The sequence below is a fragment of the Neovison vison genome, chromosome 2 (genome assembly GCF_020171115.1).
Source record: "Neovison vison isolate M4711 chromosome 2, ASM_NN_V1, whole genome shotgun sequence".
Lineage (NCBI taxonomy): Eukaryota > Metazoa > Chordata > Mammalia > Carnivora > Mustelidae > Neogale > Neogale vison.
In genome coordinates this window covers 40,499,095-40,525,393 of record NC_058092.1, presented here as the reverse complement: position 1 = coordinate 40,525,393, position 26,299 = coordinate 40,499,095, and the positions used below count along the sequence as shown (strand labels likewise).

Sequence of the window (26,299 nt, the reverse complement as noted above, 5' to 3'; positions counted from 1 at the left end):
TCTTATTAACAAATGGTTCCTTCAAATCTACTGTATTTGAAATTTCAACTGCCTGTATACTGCTTTACTCTTTCACAGTGAACATATGAAACTTTTCAATGAAAAATGAAAGTATTTTAACTAGATATTAGTGTAGTAGTCTGTCATTTTTATTAGACTGTAGTTGTTCCTTAATGATTAATTCTAGAATGACTTTCCATTTTATAATAACTTTATTAATGTAAAGTTTGGCAATCTCTATGTGTTGCTAGGTAACACAACAGTGGATGAGTTAATGATGAGACTCATGGCTGCAATGGAGATCTTCACTGCCCAACAACAGGAAGATATAAAGGATGAGGTAAGATGAAAGGTTAAGTAGACCTTTAATAGGATTTTGATGAAATAATTTGTCAAATGGAGATGCTTGCCTATGTCATGATGATAAATAAGGATGATGAAGATGCATTTCTAGATTAACCAAGGACTTTTATGCCATTGAGTTTATCATTCAGTCCATTCTTTTCATGACCCCAAGACCCAACAATTTATTTAACTTTATGGACATTTATACTTGCTAGATTTGGAGTGGTGGCAGAAGGTCAATTTGTAGGAAATGAATTCTGAAGCATATTTACAAAAGAAACGGCAGTCTAGGAGATCCTGTGCATCCTCTTACTCTTTTTTAAATATTGAGGTTGATTAGAAATAAACACAATTTACATTTTTGAAGCTCTGCAAGAATTAGTAAAAGATCTCCAGAATTCTGAATTTCTCTCTCCTGAATAAATTTGGTTGGTATAGATGGTATGAGTATGGATACTGAAATAAAATAATAACAGCAATATTGATCATGATAATAGTAGTCATCATTTACTGAATATTTATAATCTGCTAAGCACTGAGCTAAGCACTTTACATATAGTATCTCACGTAATCCCAAAACAACGCCTAAGGTTATGAGTCACACAGAGCTCTGGCAGAAAACACACGGTACTTTCAAACTGGGTTATTTGAGAACAGTTTAATAAGAGAACTGTTTTTAAAGGTAAGGGCAGGGTTTATGGAAGTCACCAATGAATGGTACCAACTCGAGGGCTGAAGGGAACCATTATCACATGTAGGCCTAAAGTCCTCTCCTATCGAGAGGACTGTGTCTGATAGAGGGATATACCCAGCACTTGGTGACCTGTTAGGGAGGAAACCAGAAAATAGCTTTACTTTCTTTCCATACTCTGATCTTCTGCTAATACTACTTACGTAACCCAACCAGAAGCTGAACGGCGAGAGAACCTCCTTGGGCAAAAAACTAGGTGGAGCAAGGATACTGAGGGGCAATCCATAGTCTAGCACAGATTAGTACTATTATCTCCACTTTTCAGGTGAGAAAACTGAGACTCAAAAGGGTTAAGTTAATTTACCCAAGATCACACGACTAGTGGGACCTATAATAATCCTAAGTAATTTAATTAGTGCCTTATCAGTCAAAAAATTTCTGTATTTAGAAAATAGCCTGAAGGTAAAATATGAAACACATGTTAGCATTTGTTAATTTAAAATACTCAGTGCACAGGTATTTCTTAAGTTGTCCTTCTTAATATTTTTAATTGAAAAAAATTTTTCATAGACAAGTTGTTTGATTTCTGAACAATGAAGAAAAACTTCCAGCTATAGTGAGTGTTTTCATTATAATACCCATTAGCTATTGCAAGTGGAAAACGTGTAGACAATTTTAATATAAGGTAGAACTATTATATTTTACCTTTTTTCTTGTCTCTTTCTTCTGTTAGACTGTGATTAAACTCACAGAGCCAGAGTTGTATCATACTCACATTTATAACTGTATCCCCTAACAGTGTACCTAGGACAAAGTAGGTACTCCGTGAATGTTTATTAAATGATTGAATAAATTAGTATATAGAAGAATTCGCATGAAATAATGTTACTTCAAAAAGGAATAATTCTTGATTGCAGTGGTATAAAACCTGATGTGTCCATACTAACAAATTTGAAAATTTAGAGTGCTGTAATTAGTTTAGAGTTTTATACACATTAGGTTTCTTTTATTGCTGGAAAAATGATGTTTGTAATTTTCCTAATAGTCAGTGTTTCATTTACTCTAAAGAAAAGGTAATCAGGTATATGGTGGAAAGATGTTTGTCTGTTACTCTATAAATTGACAATGACATTTTGAAATAATGAAGTACTGTACTTACTTAGGAATTTGTAATAATAGGTGTGTTGCCTTTCAAGATTACATTTATCCTGGAATAGAGGCATTGATTGACAATAATTCACTAAACACATTCTTCAGCCATTTAAATCTTGAGTCTCATTAGTACTAGATTTACAGATTATGCTGTATAATAATATGAATGCACAATATTTGCATGCATATTCCCAGTTCATTCTTTCATCTTAATTTGTGTTTCTCATAATTCATTGGTAAAGAAATTGACTTTAATTCCTTTAATACTGAGCACAAAATTTAATATGAGGGTTACAGGAAAAATCCAAGGCTCCACATTAATTGAAATTTTTATTGAAATTTAACTGCAAGAGGTAAGGATTTCTCTTTGTTTTTAGAGTGTCTTCATGAAAGTTATCATTCTTTTTATAAGCTCCTAAGAAAAGCTTTTCTAGGTTCAAAGACTTGTTTTGGACTATGCGTAAATCATAATGGTTGTGGTATCCGCTGCATATGTGACAAAAAGCACTGTCCTCATTATTGTGAATTTGCCTTTACTCTTCAAAACAATTTCAAGTAACACTTTATCTTAAGCTTGCAATGAAAATAAAAATCATGAACAGGTTTGGAGGATGACTTCCTAGGCCCGAATTCATATAAACTTAACTTTGGTTCAGTTGCATCCATCTCTTCAATGATTCCATTGTATTAGTGCAACTAGAGATACCTATGCTGTACAGCGTTTTTATTAAATAAAACCAAGCCCAGACTTATTCATACTCTGCATCATTCTTTAACGGCACAGAATGGACTAACCTTTATATCACTAGTTGTTCTATTTCTAATCAGGGGGTAAACATTATAGAGCCTCTTATTTTGGTAAAACTGCCTATAGCTTTATTCACAGACATTTTCATTAGTGGTATTTGGTTTTTTAAGTGTTTACTGAGCCTTTATCAAGTATATAGCACTGTGTTCAGTCTTGGGGACAGAGGTACTTAGCTACAGTGTCACTTACTAGCAAAGATCACTACATAATAGTAGCCTGTTTGGATTCATTTAGAATTTATTTAGAATTAGAACATTTAGAATCTTTTTGCTTACAGCCTGGTTTCAAACAATAGATACTTTCTAACATGTAAATAGATTTTGTTATTTTCATATGTCCTATTTTCTTTAGCCATTAGTAATCCAGAAACCTCTGATTAATAAGAGTTTATGATACTTAGTTCCTAATCTGTTTATTATTCCATTCATTTCTTTGTTCATCCATTCAGCAATTTATTTAGAATCTTCAGTATTGTAGGTGCAAAGATTACTTCTTTCCAGATTTTCTTTCTTCCTGATTCATTCTTCTATTTATTTATTTATTTCCAGTGTAACAGAATTCATTGTTTATGCACCACACCCAGTGCTCCATGCAATATGTGCCCTCTCTAATACCCACCACCTGGCTCTCCCAACCTCCCACCCCCCGCCCCTTCAAAACCCTCAGATTGTTTTTCAGAGTCCATAGTCTCTCATGGTTCATCTCCCCTTCCAATTTCCCTCAACTCCCTTCTCCTCTCCATCTCCCCACGTCCTCCATGTTATTTATTATGCTCCACAAATAAGTGAAACCATATGATAATTGACTCTCTCTGCTTGATTTATTTCACTCAGCATAATCTCTTCCAGTCCCGTCCATGTTGCTACAAAAGTTGGGTATTCATCCTTTCTGATGGAGGCATAATACTCCATCGTGTATATGGACCACATCTTCCTCATCTATTCGTCCGTTGAAGGGCATCTTGGTTCTTTCCACAGTTTGGCGACCATGGCCATTGCTGCTATAAACATTGGGGTACAGATGACCCTTCTTTCTACATCTGTATCTTTGGGGTAAATACCCAGTAGTGCAATTGCAGAGCCATAGGGAAGCTCTATTTTTAATTTCTTGAGGAATCTCCACACTGTTCTCCAAAGTGGCTGCACCAGCTTGCATTCCCGCCAACAGTGTATGTAAGAGTGTTCCCCTTTCTCCACATCCTCTCCAACACACATTGTTTCCTGTCTTGCTATTTTGGCCATTCTAACTGGTGTAAGGTGGTTAAAACGCTTCAAAGTATAGTGACAGAGGGAACATTCCTGAACTTCATAAAATCTATGAAAAACCCACAGCAAATATCATCCTCAATGAGAAAAAGCTCACAGGAAGACGACAAGGATGCCCACTCTGACCACTCTTATTCAACATAGTATTAGAAGTCCTAGCAACAGCAGTCAGACAACAAAGAGAAATAAAAGGTATCCAAATTGGCAATGAAGAAGTCAAACTCTCTCTCTTCGCAGATGACATGATACTTTATATGGAAAACCCAAAAGACTCTACCCCCAAACTATTAGAACTCATACAGCAATTCAGTAATGTGGCAGGATACAAAGTCAATGTACAGAAATCAGTTGCTTTCTTATACACTAACAATGAAAATACAGAAAGGGAAATTAGAGAATCGATTCCATTTACTATAGCACCACGAACCATAAGATACCTGGGAATAAACTTAACCAAAGAGGTAAAGGATCTGTACTCGAGGAACTACAGAACACTCATGAAAGAAATTGAAGAAGACACAAAAAGATGGAAGACCATTCCTTGCTCTTGGATTGGAAGAATAAACATTATTAAAATGTCTGTACTGCCCAGAGCAAGCTATAACTTTAATGCCATTCCAATCAAAATTCCACTGGTATATTTCAAAGAGCTGGAGAAAATAATCCTAAAATTTGTATGGAATCAGAAAAGACCCCGAATCGTTAAGGAAATGTTGAAAAACAAAAACAAAACCGGGGGCTTCATGTTACCTGATTTCAAGCTTTACTATAAAGCCGTGATCACCAAGACAGCATGGTACTGGCATAAAAACAGACACAGAGACCAGTGGAACAGAGTAGAAAGCCCAGATATGGACCCTCAACTCTATGGGCAAATAATCTTCAACAAAACAGGAAAAAATATACAGTGGGAAAAGGCAGTCTCTTCAATAAATGGTGCTGGGAAAATTGGACAGTTATATTTAGAAGAATGAAACTCGACAATTCTCTTCCACCGTACACAAAGATAAACTCGAAATGGATAAAAGACCTCAACGTGAGACAGGAATCCATCAGAATCCTAGAGGAGAACATAAGCAGTAACCTCTTCAATATCAGCCACAGCAACTTCTTTCAAGATATGTCTCCAAAGGCAAAGGAAACAAAAGTGAAAATGAACTTTTGGGACTTCATCAAGATCAAAAGCTTCTGCACAGCAAAGGAAACAGTCATCAAAACAAAGAGGCAACCCACAGAATGGGAGAAGATATTTGCAAATGACAGTACAGACAAAAGGTTGATATCCAGGATCTATAAAGAACTTCTCAGACTCAACACACAAAAAACAGATAATCATGTCAAAAAATGGGCAGAAGACATGAACAGACACTTCTCCAATGAAGACATACAAATGGCTATCAGACACATGAAAAAATGTTCCTGATTCATTCTTGTTAGGCTGTATGTTTCAAGGAATTTATCCATTTCTTCTTAAATGATCTAATTTATTTGCATACTGGCATATAATGGTTCATAGTCATCTCTTACAATCCTTTGTGTTTCTTTCTATGAATTGGAACATCTCTTATTTCTGATTTTATTTATGAGTCTTCTTTTTTTTCTTGGTCAGTCTAGCAAAAGGCTTTTTAATTTTGCTTATCTTTTTAAAAAAATCAGCTCTTAGTTTCAATGATCTTTTTTTCTTATTGAAATACAATTGACCTGAAATGTATTAGTTTCAGGTGTACAACGATTCAATAATTCTATTCTATTCAGTGCTCACCATGATAAATGTAGTCACACTGATCTTTTCTATTGTCTTTTAGCCTCCATTTCTTTCTGCTCTGATCTTTATCATTTTTGCTTTTGCTGACTTTGGGCTTGTTCCTTTCCTGGTTCTTTGAGATGTAAAGTTAGATTGTTTGAGATCTTTCTTGTTTCTTGAGGTAGGCATTTATCACTATGAGTTTCTTGCTTATAATTACGTTGGCAGTGTCCCATAAATTTTGGTACATTGTACTTCCATTTTCATTTGTCCTAAGGTATTTTTTGATTTCTTCTTTAACCTACTGGTTGTTCAGTAGCATGTTGTTTAAGCTCCACTATTTGAATTCCAGTTGTCTTCTTGTAATTGATTTTTAGTTTCATGCCATTTTGGTTGGAAAAGATGCTTGATATGATTTCAGTCTTCTTAAATTTACTAAGATGTTTTTGTGTGTGCAAGCTGGGCAAGCTATGAGGCAGGTAGAACAAGTGAGAATGAAGATAATAACAATAGCCACTCTTCAGGTTTCTGCTACATGCCAGCCATAGGTATTTCTCAGTGTGATTCTTAGACAACCATAATACTTAGCTATTTACCAAGGATTCCAGGCAGTTTGGTGTGACAAGCAATTTAATCAATTTTGTTAACATTTATTTCACATTTTGAAATGTGAAATAAATTGTGATATCCCTCTAAATATCCCTAACATATGGTTTATTCTGGACAGTGTTCCATGTGTGCTTGAGACAAATGTGTATTCTGTTGCTTTGGATAAAATGTCCTGTATTATGTTAAGTCCATCTGTCCAACCCATCATTTTATTCAATGTTTCCTTAGTGATTTCCTGTCTGGATGATATATCCTTTGATGAAATTGGGGTATTAAAGTCCCCTACTATTATTATATTGCTGTCTCTTTCTCCCTTTTAGGTCTGTTAATATTTGTTTTCTATATTTAGCTACTCCTATGTTGGATGCATAAATATTTTAAAAAGGATTCTTTATCCAGTGTTTTTTCTCCATAGTTAGTCCCAGTTCACAGAAGATAATAATTTCTCTCATCTTGATTTGTATATTCATTTCATAAATATTTATTGATTTTTCCTATGTACTAGAAACTGTGTAAAGCACAAGTACCACAGCTGTGTACAAGATAGATAGAGCCATTGAAATTACGACACAGCAATTCCAGTATATCCTATGAAGTAATCAAGTAGCTAAAGTCTCAGGAGCACCTTGTCAGAGTGAGTTAGACATGCTATGTAGGAACTTGACATAGACAACATAGAAGGGCTTTTGCATTCTCCTGGGCAAGCTATGAGGCAGGCAGAACAAGTGAGAATGAAGATAATAACAATAGCCACTCTTCAGGTTCCTGCTACATGCCAGCCATAGGTATTTCTCAGTGTGATTCTTAGACAACCATAATACTTAGCTATTTACCAAGGATTCCAGGCAGTTTGGTATGACAAGCAATTTAATCAATTTTGTTAACATTTATTTCACATTTTGAAATGTGAACTAAATTGTGATATCCCTCCAAATCCTATTTGATTCATCATATCTGTTACAATTTATTAGGCTGCTCATGTACAAGAAAGATTGCATTGGATGTTTTGTTCAGACAAGTTCATTTAACTGGGGCAGTTTACTTTGGCTTCTGAACTTTTATGTCATTCACATGTTATTGTTAAATTTACATTCATTTTTTTCCTTGCTTAAATTAGTTATATTCTTAATTCCCCCAAATTGATCATTGCTGAAATGTGGTTCATTGAAGCAAAAAGTCATGGTGAAAAGAGTATAATAAATATTGTAAATCAGTATAACATAGTTCATACTAATTCAGCATTAACATAAACATAATTTAGAGAACTCCAGTGCTAGTGTAGAAAATGCCAGGACAGCTGACTCTGATTGTAATGATTTTATACTTGCTGCTGTAGAAAAGAAAAAAACTTTTTTGATTGAGAGGTGAATATATGGAAGTTGATTGTATAGAGAAACAATCCATTTACCACTAGGGCCACTATTTCTGAGGTTATTCATAAAAGCATGAAGCCTTCAGAGTTTTTGTTTCATTATCAAATAAAGACCAGTGACTTAACTTTTTGTTAAATCATAGATTTTTTTTTTTTCAGAACAAGAGAAAAAGTAATACCACTTAAAAAAAAAAAAAAAGTCTTATTGTGCAAGGCAGAAAAGTGACCAAACCACAGATGAGAAATTGTTTACAAATTGCATTCCTTGAGATAAAAGTGAATTCAAATTCCACTACTGCCAAGAAACTTGTAAACCCATCTGCAAAGTTAACAATAAAAAAAAAAAATACTCATCAAGACAATAGAATAATTTCCTGGGAAAGTACTTTCTCAGATTATACTGTTGAGTGGCATGCAATGGCAATAGGACAGTTTGTGGAGGAGCAATGACCACATTTTGTATGTTATGCTGCTTTATAGTTAGATTACCACTAAGATATACACAGTAAGAATCAGTTCTTGGCATGTTGTTATTTGTATGTATACAAGATAGAAGTAGTCATCACTGTTCATTCTATTTATCAGTGAGAAATATATTACAAGAGAAGTTTTTAGTTTAATGATTATGTTGCAGAGTTTGAGTTAGACTTAAAAACATGAGCTAGAAATGGTACTATTGGCAAACTATACTTCAAAGGACACCATCCAGAAAGTGAAAGGACAATCCACAAATTGGAAGAAAATCTTTGCATATCATGTATTTGAGAAAAGGACTTATATCGAGACTGTATAAAGAATTCTTACAACTCAGTAATAAAAAGACAAATTACCCCCATTTAAAAATCCACAAAGGATCTGAAAAGACATTTCGCCCTGGGAGATATACAAGTGGCCAATAAGCAGATGTAATGATGTTCCACATCATAGTGATCAGGCAAATGCAAATCAAAACCACAATGAGATAATACTACCTCACACAAATTTCAATGGTATCAAAAGATAATAAGTGTTAGTGAAGATATGGAGAAATCTGAACCCTCGTAGACTGCTGGTGGGAGTATAAAATGGAACAGCTGTTTTAGAAAACAGTATGGCAGTTCCTCAAATGATTAAACGTAGTTACCATATGATCCAGCAGTTTCACTGATAGTCATGTACCTAAAAGAAGTGAAAATATATGTCCATACAAAAATCTGTACATGTGGAGCAACTTCTTTCTAGATATGTCTTCTGAAGCAAGGGAAACAAAAGCAAAAATAAACTATTGGGACTTTATCAAAACAAAAAACTTTTTTTTAAAGATTTTATTTATTTATTTGACAGACAGGGATCACAAGCAGGCAGAGAGGCAGGCAGAAAGAAGGAAGCAGGCTCCTCGCTGAGCAGAGAGCCCGATGTGGGGCTCGATCCCAGGACCCTGAGATCATGACCTGAGCCAAAGGCAGCAGCTTAACCCACTGAGCCACCCAGGCGCCCCAAAACAAAAAACTTTTGCACAGCAAAGAAAACAATCAACAAAACTAAAAAGCAACTTATGGAATGGAAGAAAATATTTGCAAATGACATATCCAATAAAGGATTAGTACCCAAAATATATTTTAAAAACTTATCAAACTCAATACCCCAAAAATGAATAATCCAATTTAAAAATGGGCAGAAGACATGAATGTACATTTTTCCAAAGAAGACAAACAGATAGCCAATAGACACATGAGAAGATGCTGATCATCACTGATCATCAGAGAAATACAAATCAACACTACAATGAGATATCACCTTACACCTGTCAGAATGGCTAAAATCAACAATACAAGAAACAACAAAGTGGTGGCAAGGATATGGATAGAGAGGAACCTTCTTGCACTGTTGGTAGGAGCGCAAACAGGTGCACCCACTCCGGAAAACAGTATAGAGGTTCCTCAAAAAGTTAAAAATAGAACTACCCTATAGTCCAGCAATTGCCACTGCTGGGTATTTACCCAAAGAATACAAAAATGCTAATTCAAAGGGATACATGTGCCCATCCATTGATGAATGGATAAAAAAGAGGTGGTAGAACCCATTCTCCCACCCCCGTCCCCTCTGTAACCCTCAGTTTGTTTCCCAGAGTCCATAGTCTTTCATGGTTCATCTCCCCCTCTGTTTCCCCCACCTCCCTTCATTTTTCCCTTCCTTCTCCTAATGTCCTCTGTGCTATTCCTTATGTTCCACATATAAATGAAAGCATATAACTGTCTCTGCTTGACTTGTTTCACTTAGCATAATCCCCTCTAGTTCCATCCATGTTGATGCAAATGGTAGGTATTCATCCTTTCTGAGTAATATTGGCTGAGTAATATTCCCGTTGTATATATGGACCGCATCTTCTTTATCCATTCATCTGTTGAAGGGCATCTCAGCCCTTTCCACAGTTTGGCTAGTGTGGACATTGCTGCTATGAACATTGGAGTGCTTGTGCTCCTTCTTTTCACTCTATCTGTATCTTTGGGGTAAATGGCCAGTAGTGCAATTGCTGGGTCATAGGGTAGGTCTATTTTTTACTTTTTGAAGAACCTCCATACTGTTTTCCAAAGTAGCTGTACCAACTTGCATTCCCACCAACAGTGTAAGAGGGTTCCTTTTTCTCCAACCTCTCCAACTTTTGTTGTTTCCTGCCTTGTTAATTTTTACTATTCTGACTGGTATAAGGTAATATCTCAATGTGGTTTTGATTTGAATTTCCCTGATGGCTAATGATGTTGAACATTTTTTTCATGTGTCTTTTGGTCATTCATATTTCTTTGGAGAAGGGCAGATGGGTTGGCCCAGTGATAAGTATTAAGGAGGGCACATATTGCAAGGAGCACTGGGTGTTGCACACAAACAATAAATCATGGAACTCTACACCAAAAACTAATGAAGTATTGTGTGGTAACTAACGTAACATACTAAAAAAAAGAGAGAGAGAGAGAGATCAGCTTCCAAAGCCTCTAAATATTCTTTGGCTTTTAGGTTGTGTTTTAGGATATGAAGATTTCCTGATTCAAGTTAAATTGTCCTGAGATGTATCGTAAAATGTAAATACCATAGCTAACATATATTTTTTAAAGATTTTATTTATTTATTTGACAGAGAGAAATCACAAGTAGACAGAGAGGCAGACAGAGAGAGACAGAGAGGGAAGCAGGCTCCCTGCTGAGCAGAGAGCCTGATGCGGGACTCGATCCCAGGACCCTGAGATCATGACCTGAGCCCAAGGCAGCGGCTTAACCCACTGAGCCACCCAGGCGCCCCATAGCTAACATATTTTAAAAAGGTTTTATTCATTTATCTGAGAGAGAGAGAGAGAGAGAGAAAGAGAGCACATGAACCTGGGGGGAGGGGCACAGGGAGAGGGAGAAGGGGACTACCCACTGAACAGGGAGTCTGACATGGAATTTGGTCCTGGGATCCTGGTATCATGACCTAAAGAGAAAACAGATGTTTAACTGACTGAGCCACCCAGGCACCCCTATATCTAACATTTTATTTCACATTTGTATTCCATATATAAGTACTCAAGGAAGGGAGTGTGTTTTATTCAACTTTATACATCTCATAGCACCAAGTAGAGAGTTTTGCAAAATAAACATCCACAAAAAAAGAAAGAAAAAAGAAAAAAATGATTATTTACCTCATCATAAGTTTTTGTTTTGTTTTAAGATTTTATTTATTTATTTGACAGAGAGAGACACAGCAAGGGAGGAAACACATGCAGAGAGAGTGGGAGATGGAGAAGCAGACTTCCCGCCTAGCGGGGAGTCCAATGCGGAGCTCAATCCCAGGACCCTGGGATCATGACCTGAGCCTAAGGCAGACACTTAACGACTGAGCCACCCAGGCACCCCATGGTCAAAGATTTTAGACATAACTATCTAGTAAATCACTCATTCATATATATTTATATGCTATGTGTTATGTAATGCAATATGCAACCAGGGCTCTTTTAGTAGTTCTTAGAAACAGCATCTTTTAAAAACTCATCAAATGAAATCTTACAGGAAGCCCCAATATAGGAAACATACCTGCAGACACTTGATTGAAATGGGGGATATGGGATCTGGAGCCCCCAGCCTGTCCTTCCCTTAATGATGAGGGAAGCTTATAAAGAACTGCCGAAGAACCTCATGGCTTAGTGAACAAACCTGAAAACAGGTGGCAGGGATATTGGATTCAAATCTGAGTAAAAACTGAGCTCTATAATATATTAATTATAGGTTGTTGATCATGAATCTCTGAACCTCAAATTGCCTACCTATTTAAAATGTGACTAAATATATATACCGGTAAGTGTTGCTGTAAGTGGAATAATAGGTATAACTACTGCTGTTATCTTGTTTACTGTTTTTTTCATTCACTCAAAAAATTCATTTAGATGTATATAAACAATGGAATACTATTAGCTATAAAATAGAAGGGAAATTTGCCATTGCTGTGACATGGATGGACCTGGAAGACATTATGCTTAGTGAAGTAAGTCAGAGAAAGACAAATCCTGTATGGTCTCACTTATATATGGACCCTATTTAAAGAAAAAAAAAGACTACCTGGGTGGCTCAATTGGCTAAGCATCCATTGCTTGATTTCTGGTTAGGTCATGATTTCAGGGTTGTAAGATCAAACCCTGCCTTGGGCTCCACACACATGGAGAGTCTGCTTGAGATTTCCCCCTCCCCATCCCATACATGCTCTATAAACTAATTAATTAATTTTAAAAATCTAAAAAAACTTAAAAAAAAAATAAAAAACTCAGAGAACAGATAGACCAGTCATGGCCAGAGGTGTGTGTTGAGGGGTGAAGGAAATAGACGAAGATGGTAAAAGGTACAAATTTCCAGTTATGACATAAAGAAATCACAAAATGTGATACACAGTGTGGTAACTGTGGTAACTGAATACCACAGTGTGATATTCAGTAACTGAATACCACAGTGTGATATTCAGTAACTGAATACCACAGTGTGATATTCAGTAACTGAATACTGTTTTGTATATTTTGATGTTGCTAAGAGAGTAGATCTTAAAACTTCTCATCACGGGGCGCTTGGGTGGCTCAGTGGGTTAAAGCCTCTGCCTTCGGCTCGGGTCATGATCCCAGGGTTCTGGGATCGAGCCCCGCGTCGGGCTCTGTGCTCCGCAGGGAACCTGCTTTCTCCCCTCTCTCTCTCTGCCTGCCTCTCTGCCTACTTGTGATTTCTCTCTGTCAAATAAATAAAATCTTTAAAAAAAAAAAAAACTTCTCATCACAAGAGAACAAATTGTAATTGTGTATAGTGATTTATTATGATCATTTCACAAATACTGAATTATTGTGTTTATATCTGAAACCAATATAACATTATATGTCAATTACACCTCAATAAAAAAATACTAATTCAAAAAAAAAAAGAGGTGGAATGTGTGTATATACAATGGACTACTATTCAGCCATAAAAAAGAATGAAATCTTGCCATTTGCAACATGAATGGAACTAGAGAGTATTATGCTATGCAAAGTAAGTCAGTCAGAGAAAGACAAAGAGCATGATTTCATTCACATGTAGAATTTAAGAAATGAAACAAATGAACAAAGGGAAAAAGAGAAGCAAAGCAAGAAACAGATCCTTAACTACAGAGAACAAACTGATGGTTACCACAGAGTGGGTGGGCAGGGGATTGGTTAAATAGGCAATGGGGATTAAGGAGTGCACTTGTTGTGATGGGCGGCAGATGTTGTGTGGATTGTTGAATCACTGTATTGTACACCTGAAACTAATATTACACTATATATTAACTAACTGGAATTTAAATGAAGACATTTTTTAAAAATCTATGCATGACCTGGTGATTCACAGACCTGTACCCCTGGGGCTAATAATACATTATATGTTTATAAAAAAATTAAAAAATTAAAAAAAATCTGTGCATGATTTATAGCAACATTATTCATAATAGCCAAGAGGTGGAAACAACACAAATGTCCATAAAGGAAAAAAGGGGTTAAAAACAAAAAAGTGACATATGCGTACAGTGGAATGTTATTCAGCCATAAAAAGGAATGAAGTTCTGATAGATACTACAATATCTGGCAAATCTTGATAACATTATGCTAAGTGAATTTAGCCAGTCAGGAAAACACACACACACAATTAGGCAAGGAAAATAAAAGGCATCCAGATTGGAAAGGAGTAAGTGAAATTATCTCTGTTCAAAGACAATATCTTATATGTTGAAAACCCTAAAGATTCCACAAAATCTATTTGAGCTGATAAACACATTTGGCAGAGTTACAGGATATAAAAATTAAAAATCAGTCAGTTGTATTTATATACACTAGCCAGGAAGATTTGAAAAAGAAATGTATAAAAAATTACATCAAGAATAACAAAATACTTAGGAGTACATTTAACCAAAGAAGCCCAAGCCTTGTATACTGAAAACTACAAAATATTGCTGAAATAAATTAAGAAAACCCAAATAAATGGGAATACCTCCCCTGTTCATGGGACTGGAAGATTTAATAATGTTTAGATGACATTACTCTCCAATGTTATCCATAGATGTAGTGCAATCCTTATCAAAATCCCAAAGGCATTTTTTTCAGAAATAGAAAACCCATTTTAAAAATTGATATGGAATGTCAAAAAACCCTAAAGAGCCAAAACAATCTTGAGAAATAAAAACAAAATTTATGAATTCAAACTTCACAATTTCAAAATTTGCCAAAAACCTACAGTATCAAAACAGTATAAAGATAGACATAAAGAGCAATGGAATAGAAAAGGGAGCCAGAAATATACAGCTGGTTTTCAACAAAGGCACCAAAATCATTTATGAGGAAGGAACAGTCTTATCAATAAGTGGTGCTGGAAAAACTGGGTACTCAAATACAAAAGAGTGAAATTGATCCTTCCTAGCACCATTTACAAACATTAACTCAAAATGGATCAAAGACCTAAGTTTAAGACCTAAAACTACAAAACTCTTAGAATACAACACAGAGAAAAATCTTCATGACCTTGGATTTGGCAGTGGTTTCTTAAATACGACACCAAAAGCACGTAACATAAGTAATAAACAGGTAAGTTGGGTTTCATAAAAATTAAAAACGTATTGGTGTATAGAAATGCAACAGTTTTCTGTACATTGATTTTGTATCTTGCATCTTTACTGAATCTTGTATTCTAGAGTTTTTTGGTGGAGTCTTTTGGGTTTTCTCTGTGGAGTGTCATGTCTTCTGCAAATAGTGAAAGTTTCATTTATTCCTTGCCAATTTAGATGCCTTTTATTTCTTTTGGTTGTCTGATTGCTGAGGCTAAGGACTTCCAGTACCATGTTAAATAGAAGTGATGAGAGTGGACATCGCTGTCCTGTTCCTGGCTATAAAGGAAACACTCTCAGTTTTTCCCCATTGAGGATGATATTAGCTGTAGGCTTTTTATATATAGCCTTTATTATGTTGATGTATGTTCCCTTTCACCCTGCTTAGTTGATTTTAATCATGAATGGATGTTGTGCTTTGTCAAATACTTTTTCTGCATCTGTTAAGAGGTTCTTTTCTTTTATTAATGTGTCACGTTGATTAATTTGTAAATATTGAACCATCCTTGCAGCCCAGGAGTATCCCACCCCGTTATGGCAAATGATTCTTTTAATGTACTGTTGGATTTGATTTTCTAGTATTTTATTGAGAATTTTTGCATTCATGTTCATCAGAGATATTGGCCTATAGTTCTCTTTTTTTAGTGGAGTCTGTTTGGTTTTGGTATCAGAATAATGCTGGCCCCATAGAATGAGTTTGGAAGTTTTCCTTCCATTTCTGTATTTTGGAATAGTTTGAGAAGAATAAATATTAAGTCTTCTTTAAATGTTTGGTATTGGGGGGGGCACCTGGGTGGCTCAGTGGGTTAAGCTGCTGCCTTCGGCTCAGGTCATGATCTCAGGGTCCTAGGATCGAGTCTTGCATCGGGCTCTCTGCTCAGCAGGGAACCTGCTTCCCTCTCTCTCTTTCTGCCTGCCTCTCTGTCTACTGTGATCTCTCTTTGTCAAATAAATAAATAAAATCTTAAAAAAAAAAAAGTTTGATAGTGGATTTCTTAGTTGGCTCAGACAGACGTCTGCCTTCAACTCAGGTCATGATCCCAGGGCCCTGGGATCGAGCCCTCACTGGGCTCCTTGCTCAACAGGGAGCCTGCTTCTCCTTATCTGCCTGCCACTCCCCCTCTTTGTCTCTTTCTCTGTCAAATAAATAAAATCTTAAATCTGTGTCAAATAAAATCTTAAATAAATAATTAAATGGATTATGTATGTTTGATAGTGGTGCAGTCGGTTAAGTGTCCAACTCTTGGTTTCAGCTCAGGTGGTGATCTCAGGGTAGTGAGACCAAGCCCTGGGTTGGGCTCTGCACTCATCAGGGAATCTGCTTGGGACTCCTTCTCCCTCAAATCCCTGACACTGCCTGCTCTCTCTCTTTCTCTCAAATGAATAAATATATCTTAAAAAAAAAAAAAAGTTTGGTAGAATTCCCCTGTGAAGTCATCAAACCCTGGACCTCTGTTTGTTGGGAGATTTCTGATTACTCATTCATTTTCTTTGCTGGTTATTAGTCTGTTCAAGTTTTCTATCTTCCTGTTTCAGCTTTGGTAGTTTATATGTCTCTAGGAATTTATCCTAGGAAAAAAAACCAGAAACCAGGTTGTCTGGTTTGTTGCCATGTAATTTTTCATAATATTGTCTTATAATTGTATTTCTGTGGTGTTGGATGTTATTTCTCCTCTCTCATTATCAGTAATAGCCAAATTATGGAAAAAGCCCACATATCCATCAGCTGATGAATAGATCAAGAAGATGTGGTATACACACACACACACATACACACACTCTCTGGAACAATATTCAGCCATCAAAAAGAATGAAATCTTGCTAGTGCAATGACATGGATGGAACTAGGGTGTATTATGCTAAGTGAAATAAGTCAGTCAGAGAAAGACAAGTACCATGTGATTTCACTCATATATGGAATTTAAGGGAAAAAAAACAGATGAACATAGAGGAAGAGAAGGAAAAATAAAAGATAGAAACAGAGGGAGGCAAAACATAATAGACTCTTAACTGGAATGACTGGGTGTCTCAGTCAGTTAAGCATCTACCTTTGGCTCGGTCACGATCCTGGTGTCCAGGGACGGCACCACATCAGGTTCCCTGTTCAGTGGGGAGTCTGCTTCTCTCTCTCTCCCTCTGCCCCTCCCGCCACTCGTGTGCTCTCTCTCACACGTGCACTCTAACTCTCTCAAATAATAAAAAAGTTTTTAAAGAGACTGTTAACTGTAGAGAACAAACTGAGGATTGCTGGAGGGGAGGTGGGCTAAATGGGTGTTGGGCATTAAGGAGGTTACTTGCTATGATGAGCACTGGATGTTATGTGTAAGTGATGAATAACTAAATTCTACTTCCCAAACCAATACTACACTATATTTTAGCTAAGTTGAATTCAAATAAAAACTTGGAAGAAAAAATGATTTCAAAAGGAAAAAAGATGTGATATATATAACATATATATGTATGTATATACATATATGTAATGGAATACTCAGTCATAAAGAATGAAAAATTGCCATTTACAATGATGTGGATGGATCTAGAGAGTATTATACTAAGCAAAATAAGTCAGAGAAAGACAAATAACCATATGATTTCACTCATGCAGAATTTAAGAAACAAAACAAATGAACAAGGGTTGGCAGGGGGAAGAGGCAAACCAAGAAACAGACTCAACTATAGAGAACCAACTGATGGTTGCTGGAGGGAAAGCAGGCAAGAGGGAATGGGTTAAACAGGTGATGGGGATTAAGGTGGGCACTTATGATGAGCACTGAGTGTTGTATATAAGTAATGAATCACTATACTCTATACTTCAAACTAATATACAATTACACTATATGTTAACTAACTGAAATTTAAATAAAAACTGGAAGAAAAAAATAAAAACTTTTGTGCTTCAAAGGACACTATTGAGAGAGTGAAAAGACAACCCACAGAATGGAAGAAGATACTTGCAAATCATATATAAAAAGGGTTTAATATCCAGAGTATACAAAGAACTCCCACAACTGAACAACAAAAGGCAAACAACACAATTCAAAAATGGGCAAAGAACTTGAATAGACATTTCTCTGAAGATACTCAAATGGTCAACAAGCACCAAAAAAAAAAGGTGCTCAACATTATTACTCATTAGGGAAATGCAAATCAAACCCACAAGGAGATACCACTTCACATCCACTAGGATGGCTATTATCAAAACATACCAAGGATGTGGAGAAAGTAGAACCCTTGTACATTGCTGATTGGAATGTAAAGTGGTGCAGATGCTGTGCAAAACCGTTTAGAGGTTCCTCAAAAAGCCAAACATAGAATTACCACATTACCCAGCAGTCCACTTCCAGGTGTAAATACCCAAAGAATTGAAAACAGGAACTCAGGCACTTGTTCACAAATGTTCATTGTAGCATTATCCACAGTAACTCAAAGGTGGAAACGCTTACCATCGGATGAATGGATTGAAAAGGTATTCTATCCATACAGAGAATATTGTTCAGTTATAATAAGGACTGAACTACTGATACATACTGCAGCATGGATGAAACTTAAAGACCTTGAAATGAAAAATGCCAGATGCAAAAGGCCAAATATGTATCATTCTACTTATATATCGTGAATAGACCAATTTATATGAACAAGTATGTTAGAACTTACTGGAGACTGGAGTTATGAGGCAGGTTGGGGAATTACTGCTTAGTGGGTATGGAGTTTCTGTTTGAGGTAGTGAAAAAGTTACGGAAATAGTGTGATGGTTTGCACAACACTGTGAATATATTTAATGCCACTAAGTTGTTGTATACTTAATATAGTAAATTGTACATTGTGTATATTTTACCTTAATAATAAAACACTAACAGCATACATGGATGTTCAGTACTTTTGAGCTGAGAAGTGAGAGATTGCTATGGGCTAGCAACATGAGAAGTTCTTAGTTCTTGGGCTCAGTACTTGCTGGAAACTACTGGGAACTGACACAGTGGAAAAGATTCCACCCCTGCTTTCATGAGCTTTAATCCTGAGCAGTTTTTTACTCTGTATGAAATTCCAAACTTTTACCTCTTAAGGAAGCAAGGATGTCAGTCAAAGTACCTTTAAAAAGGTCCATATACACTCCATCAGAAAGGATGAATACCCAACTTTTGTAGCAACATGGACGGGACAGGAAGAGATTATGCTGAGTGAAATAAATCAAGCAGAGAGAGTCAATTATCATATGGTTTCACTTATTTGTGGAACATAACAAATAACACGGAGGACATGGGGAAATGGAGAGGAGAAGGGAGTTGAGGGAAATTGGAGGAGGAGATGAACATGAGAGTATGGACTCTGAAAAACAACCTGAGGGTTTTGAAGGGGGGGGGATGTTGGGAGAACCAGGTGGTGGGTATTATGTAGGGCACGCATAGCATGGAGCACTGGGTGTGGTACAAAAACAATGAATTCTGTTATGCTGAAAAGAAATTAAAAAAAAAAAAAGAAAAGAAAAACAAAGCAAGAATGGGTTGAGTATCTGCTAGTGCCAAGCACTATGTTAGATACTTCCTGCAAATAATCATTTTTGGTTTTCATGATAACCTTGTGAAATAGTTGTTATTCCCATTTTATTGATGAGAAAACTGAGGCATATAATACTTACAAACAGTTTACCCAAAGTCACATAACTGTGTCAAAACCAGAGTACATACTTACATGCTTTTCACACATCATGATCCCCTGTAAAGCTGAGTTACATTTACATTAAAGATTTGTAGGATAAATGAGCACTGGGTGAGCACTTAGCGTTATATACAACTAATGAATTGTTGAGCACTACATCAGAAACTAATGATGTACTATATGTTGGCTAATTGAACATAATAATAATAAAAGATCTAAAGATTTGTAGGATGAATGAGGCAGTGCTGTTATCAAGATTAGGTAAATCACAGTGGGCTGAGCAGAAGAGTAGGTCAGACATTCCTAGATTTCCAAATACCATTTTTGCTTGAGCAGAATAAGAAAGTTTGTCATAACTGTCTACTCTTGTGCATGGAATAATGCTCACTGTTAAAAAGTTATATCCACACCCTATTTATTTACATTTGTTGCTCTTAAAGTGCCTGCTGATAGATTTGTTCAGCCATGCTTGACACCTCACAGTGGAAGTTAATAATTTGTCATATATGAAACTAATGTAAAGAGATTTATGACTCAACATTGGCATTACAATTCAACACACCTGTTCTGAACCAGCCCTTCACATTTTTTCCTTCCTTTGCCTGAGGTAGAGACTTCTTCATGGATTACAGTAACACTTTTTGACAAGCTTAGACTGGGTGGAGCTGCCTTGTAATGACAGAGCACAATTGATGATATCTCAGTAATGCATTCTTTTTTGATTTGGGCTGTCAACATTTATTACTCTAAAGGCACTCATTGTTTAACGGCTGACCCAACCTGTCCACTTTTTGTTTTTAGTAGAAGCAGAGTCCGACAAAGTAGGTTTATTTTTCTAGTTATACAATATTAACTAGTTTGGGGGGAAATATATCTAGTTATTGTATTTTCTTTTATGTACAATTGTTTTAAATTTAGTCTTCTCCAAATAAAAATTAAAACCTTCTACTTTTTCTTAAATGTTCTCAAGTGGCTATTGAGACCTTCCCAAGGTCATAAACCTGACAGGCCTCCAAAGAAAATGTTAACTAAAACTCTCTTACGACAAATCCTTGAAAAAGACTCAGAAGAAACTTTTCCTGTCTTAAATATCACACTACCCAAATCCTTATCTTTTGAGACAGGCATATTCCTTGTGAATTTTTCTTTCACACTGAGCAATATATCTAATTACCTGTCATTCCAGCAAACAGATAATTGCAGTATACTATGAAAACATAACAATGGCAGTAAGTACAGGATACAGAGGTGACACAAAGAAGACTTCTGAGAGGAGAAAACATTTATGTCTTAAAGGATGATACATTGATGGTCACCAGGTAAACCACCATTAATTCATTTGGTCCCTAAACCAATGCTTTTTATTAAGGACCTGCTACATGCCCACACTGTGCTAAGCACTAATGGCTGTAAGGATGACGCAGTCCTTAGATGTTCAGTGACTTGCAAACAAAGGATTGCAGTATAATGATATAATTCCCATGATGGAGATATATGGAGATTGTTAAATCTGCCTATCAGAGTTAGAAAGGCCTCACTCAGAAAAATTCTTTTAAACTGAAACTTTAAAATTTAGCAACATTATAGCAGGTAGACTTGTGAAGAAGTGTCTTCTAGAAGAAAAAAGGATCCTTTTACAATAGGTGGCTAGTTTGAAAGATTATCTCATCAGCCAAAGGAGACACTTTCTGTAATTAAGATATAATTGAGGACTACTTGGTTAATTAGGCAGAAAGATTCTAATTTCAGATTAGATATTTCAATTCAATGATAACCATATTCATCACATTTCCTATTAATACTCATCTTTGAAGACCATTTTTACCCTAAAGTATACCAAACAAAGTTAAGGCAAAGAAAAAATGATTCTCCACACTTAGAAAGTTTTGTTACTGTTAGCAGTATATATGTGTTTGTGTATATATGTTTCAGTGTCTGGACATAAATAGGGAAACATCCTAGAGAAGATTTTAGCAGACTAGAGAAAACTATTTTAATAGAGAATTTGTCTTTGGAATTCTCAGCTATGCAGTGTTGCTTTATTGAAGTCAGTCACTGCTTGTATACTAAAATATTCATCACAGCCTTGCACAGCTTTGGAGACATAGACTAGAGATGCTTATTACCCTTGAGTTGGAAGAGAGAACACTAAGATGCCTGATGGAGAACAATGTGAACTCCTAGTCCTTTGCTGATGGGAATACAAAATGGTTCAGCCACTCAGAAAAAAGTTTGACCTTCCCTCAGAAAGTTGACCATACACTTAACACACAACCAAGCAACCTCTGGCCTAGTTATTAACTCTAGAAAAGTGAAAACTTAGGTTCACACCAAAACTTATACCTGAATGTTCATAAAATCTCTGTTCATAATCGCCAAAGCTGGAAACAATTCAAATGCCCTTCATGATCCTTTCATTCACCTTCAGTGGGTAAATGAAGACATATATTGTGTTACATCCATACAGTAGAATACTACTGTACAATAAAAAGGAACAGACTATTGCTATGTACAACAATTTGAATTTATTACAAAGGTGTTATGCTTAGTAAAAGAAGTCATTCTTTAAAGGTTACATGCTATATAGTTGCATTGTATGATATTTTTGAGGAAAAGATAAAAGCTATAGGAATGGGGAACCAATCAGTGGTTTCTAGGAGTTGGGACTCAGAAGATAATATGACTACAAAGGAAATAGCACCAGGGATTTTTGGGGGGATGAAACTGTTCTGTATCCTATTTTGGTGGTGGTTACATGAATCTATACACGTTTTAAAATTTATAGAACTGTATACCAAAAATAATCTATTTCATAGTGTGTTTACTTTAAAAAATAGAATAAAAAGCAAGGAAAATAAACAGCCCATAGCATTATCTATAAAAATGGGCTTCAGCAAAATTTATAGTTCTTTTATTGTTTTTTTTTTATTGTATTACTAATTTTATTTGGATGCCTAGGGTAATAGCTAACGCTTATTGAATCCCTACTCTTAGACATAGGACCAGGGTCATTTGCATTCCTTCTATAAATTCTTGTTTCAGCACAGGTCATATAGGTATTATTATACCTGTTTTATAGAAAAGGAAACTGACACAGAGCATTAATTGTCTCGCCCAGGCCAGATACAAATTGGGGGTGGGGGGAAAATCTTACTTTATACACAGCAGTTGGGATTGCACTAACTTTACCAATGTAAACTACAGCCATTGGAGTTTTAGTGGGAGTTTAGTGGAGTTTGTTTAGATTACACATATAAGCCGAGCCTTTCTCAAATGATGGTACAGTGGCTGCCAGCATCACCGTTACCTGAAGAGTTTGCTTAAAGTGTACTTCATGATCTCAGGGTCCTGGGATCAAGCCCTGCAGTCAGGCTCCCTGCTCAGTGGGGAGCATGCTTCTCCCTCTGCTGCTCCCTCTGCTTGTGCTCTCTCCCTCTCTCAAGTAAACTTAAAAAAAAAAAAAATCTTAAATAAGATACCTGATATTCATGTTTGGAAAATTAAATAAGATAAAACACGTAAAGCAGATAGTAGTACCTAGTATTTAGTAAGAAGTATATAAATAAGTGTTATCTATTGCTGTTATTCCTACTTTAGGCTGAGCTGAAAGGAACTTTAGAAATCATTTAATCTTAATTTCGTTCTACTATTGAAGAAATTTAAGTTAATAGAAATTTTCCTAAAATCACTTACAGAATAAGGCCTTTTGTGGTTATATTTCCTCTTTTAAAGTTATTTTCTCTTAATTGAAATTAAATATTTCTCATATAATGGGACATCCAGTAGGTATATAAGGGTTGAGGGAAAGACTTTCAACTGATTTGAAATTGTAGCCTTTTTTTTAAATGACATTTTTTTAAATTGAGATATAATTGACATACAACATTATGTTAGTTTTAGTTGTAGGACATAATGATTCAGTGTACCTATATATTGTGAAATGATCACCACAATAAGTCTGGTTAATGTACTTCACCATACATAATTATAGAATTTTTTTGTGATGATAACTTTCGGGATTTACTCTCTTAGTAACTTTAATGTATACAGTATAGTATTATTGACTATAGTTGCTATGCTGTATATTATATTCCCATGACTTACTTATTTTATAACTAGAAATTTGTACCCTTTGACCACTTTTACCCATATCAACCAACCCAAGCTCTGGCAACCACCGATCTTTTCTCTGTATGTATGAGCTTTGTTTGTTTCTTTGTTTGTTTAGATTGCACATATAAGTAAGATCGTACAGTATTTGTCTCTGTCTGACTTATTTCACTTAGCATAATGCCCTCAGGGTCTATCAGTGTTGTCACAAATGGCAAGATTTCATTCCTTTTTATGGCTGAGTAGTATTCTGTTTTATATTTATATTCCATTTTCTTTTTCCATTCATCCATCAATAGACACTTAAGTTGTTTCTATATCTTGGCTATTGTAAACAATGCTGCACTGAACATGGGGGTACATATATCATTTTGACTTAGTATTTTGTTTTCTTCAGATAAATACCTAGAAGTGGAATTGCTGAATCATATGGTAGTTCTGTCTTTAATTTTTTGAGAAACGTCCATACTGTTTTCCATTGGCAGCACCAATTTACACATTTTCCTTTTAAGATAAATTATCCCATGGGGTGCCTGGGTGGCTCAGTCATTTGGGTGTCTGGCTCTTGATTTCAGCACAGGTTTTGATCTCAGTGTCCTGGAATCAAGCCCCAAGTAGGGCTCCATGCTCAGCAGGGAATCTGCTTGGGGATTTCTCTCACTCTGCCTCTCCCACTCCCCCTGTTCATGCACCCTCTCTCTCTCAAATAAATAAATAAATCTTTAAAATAAAACTAAATTAATTATCTTATGTACTTTTGCTAGGAAAAAATGATTCCTTAAATCCTTTTTCATAAAGTTCTTATATGCGTATGTATATGTTTGATTTTACTACTTTAGCTTTGTAAAGAGCATTTACCCTGAGGAAAAGATGAACTAAAATAACTGTATTTACAGTACAAAGAATACAATGTATGCAGTCTATTCACTGCATATATTCCAGGTGTAACTGAGACAAAGAACACACACTTTGTAGTCCTGAACTAGTTTATTCATGCCAAGCAATAGAAAAATTCAGCTTTGCAAGCAACCCAAAGTGCTTGTGAATATCTCTTATCTGGGAAGGGGGTGAAAACTTCTATATAGCATTTAAACCCAAATACCAATTTAAATGTATAGCTGTAGCTATCTAATTACTATATACTTAGTGGCTGAACTACAGAATTTCTCTTTGAAAGTCAGGACTAGCCAACCGTGGAGCCAACCATGGAGCCTGAGAGCCCTTTCATGATGACAGCCTTATGTCAAAAAAAGGAACTAACATACCTGCCCCCTCCCTCCCTCATTCCATTTTGAAGGAACTACCGATTCCCCATTCATATACTTTCGCTTTAATCACTGAACATAGGTTAACTGGTAAAATGCTTGCTCTCCACTTTAGTACAACAAAAATTCTTTCAGTGCCTGCCATGTACCAGACTGCACTGGGAGACACAGTTTCTACCCTCAGAGAGCTTGCAGCTTACCTCTAAAAATGAAACCTCAGTACCTGAAACAATTTGAGAACAATTAGATTCAAAACAGGGAGACATATTCCACATACAAGTGGAATGGAAGAAAGTTCATTCAGAAGATTAAGAGATAAGAGTAGATTAAAAGAATCTGAAGAGAAACATGGTTTGAATTGGGCCCTGGGTAACTGAAAGAAAGTCCTTAATATTAATAAATAATAAATAGCTCATTATCTCATGAGAGGCAATTATAAATTAGTCATTAAGAGTTTATGGTGCCATAGTGCCTGAATTCAAATCCTAGGTCTGCCACTTAGCAGCTGTATAACATTGAGAAAAATCCATTAATCTCTGTGCCTCAATTTCCTCAGTTAGTAGTTACTTGGTGGAATTCAATCCATTGATACGTGTAAAGTGCTTAGAGTAGTACCTGGCATCTAATAAGTACTTATGAAACATTTTCTGTAATAATATAAACTGAGTTTGGAGTAATGAGTAGGAAGTAATCATTTGGACTAAGGAGGAAGTACATTTAAAAATGTGGAAATGTGATACATCTCGGGATTGTGAAATGGCTTGGGACATGAGGAAAATGAGAAGTGATTTAATAAGGCAAGAAGGAGGGGGTGGTAGAGGGAAGGGAGGAGAGAAGAGGCTGAAAATGTGTATTAGGACCACCTATTGAAGGTACTTCTGGGCTCTGCTATAGAATTTGAACCTTAAACTATGGGCTGTGGAGTCTTTATCATTTCTTTTTAGCAGGAAGTTGACATGATTAGATTTATAATTTATGGAACTAATTCAGATGACTATACTATTTGCTCATCACTTTGTTGGTATCTTTATGATGGTACTTACCTTGATGTAATAATTTATTATTTTGTTTTATTTTTGAGGTATAATGCTTTTCAAAGTGTGGTCCATTGAGCACATAATTGTTACAACTACAGACTTTTGAGCTGCTATGCTAGACCTACTGAGTTAGAATCTCTGCAGATG

The 26,299-nt window shown here is 35.8% G+C and overlaps 1 protein-coding gene across 1 annotated transcript in view; it reads left to right on the top strand.

Moving 5' to 3' along the window:
- The window catches only part of FAF1 (Fas associated factor 1), a 475,350-nt gene that overhangs the window by 376,030 nt on the left and 73,021 nt on the right, over positions 1 to 26,299 (top strand). Inside the window, exon 15 of the mRNA XM_044238202.1 lies at positions 252 to 340. Within this exon, the coding sequence (XP_044094137.1) occupies positions 252 to 340 (89 nt within the window). The remainder of the gene's footprint in view (positions 1 to 251; positions 341 to 26,299) is intronic.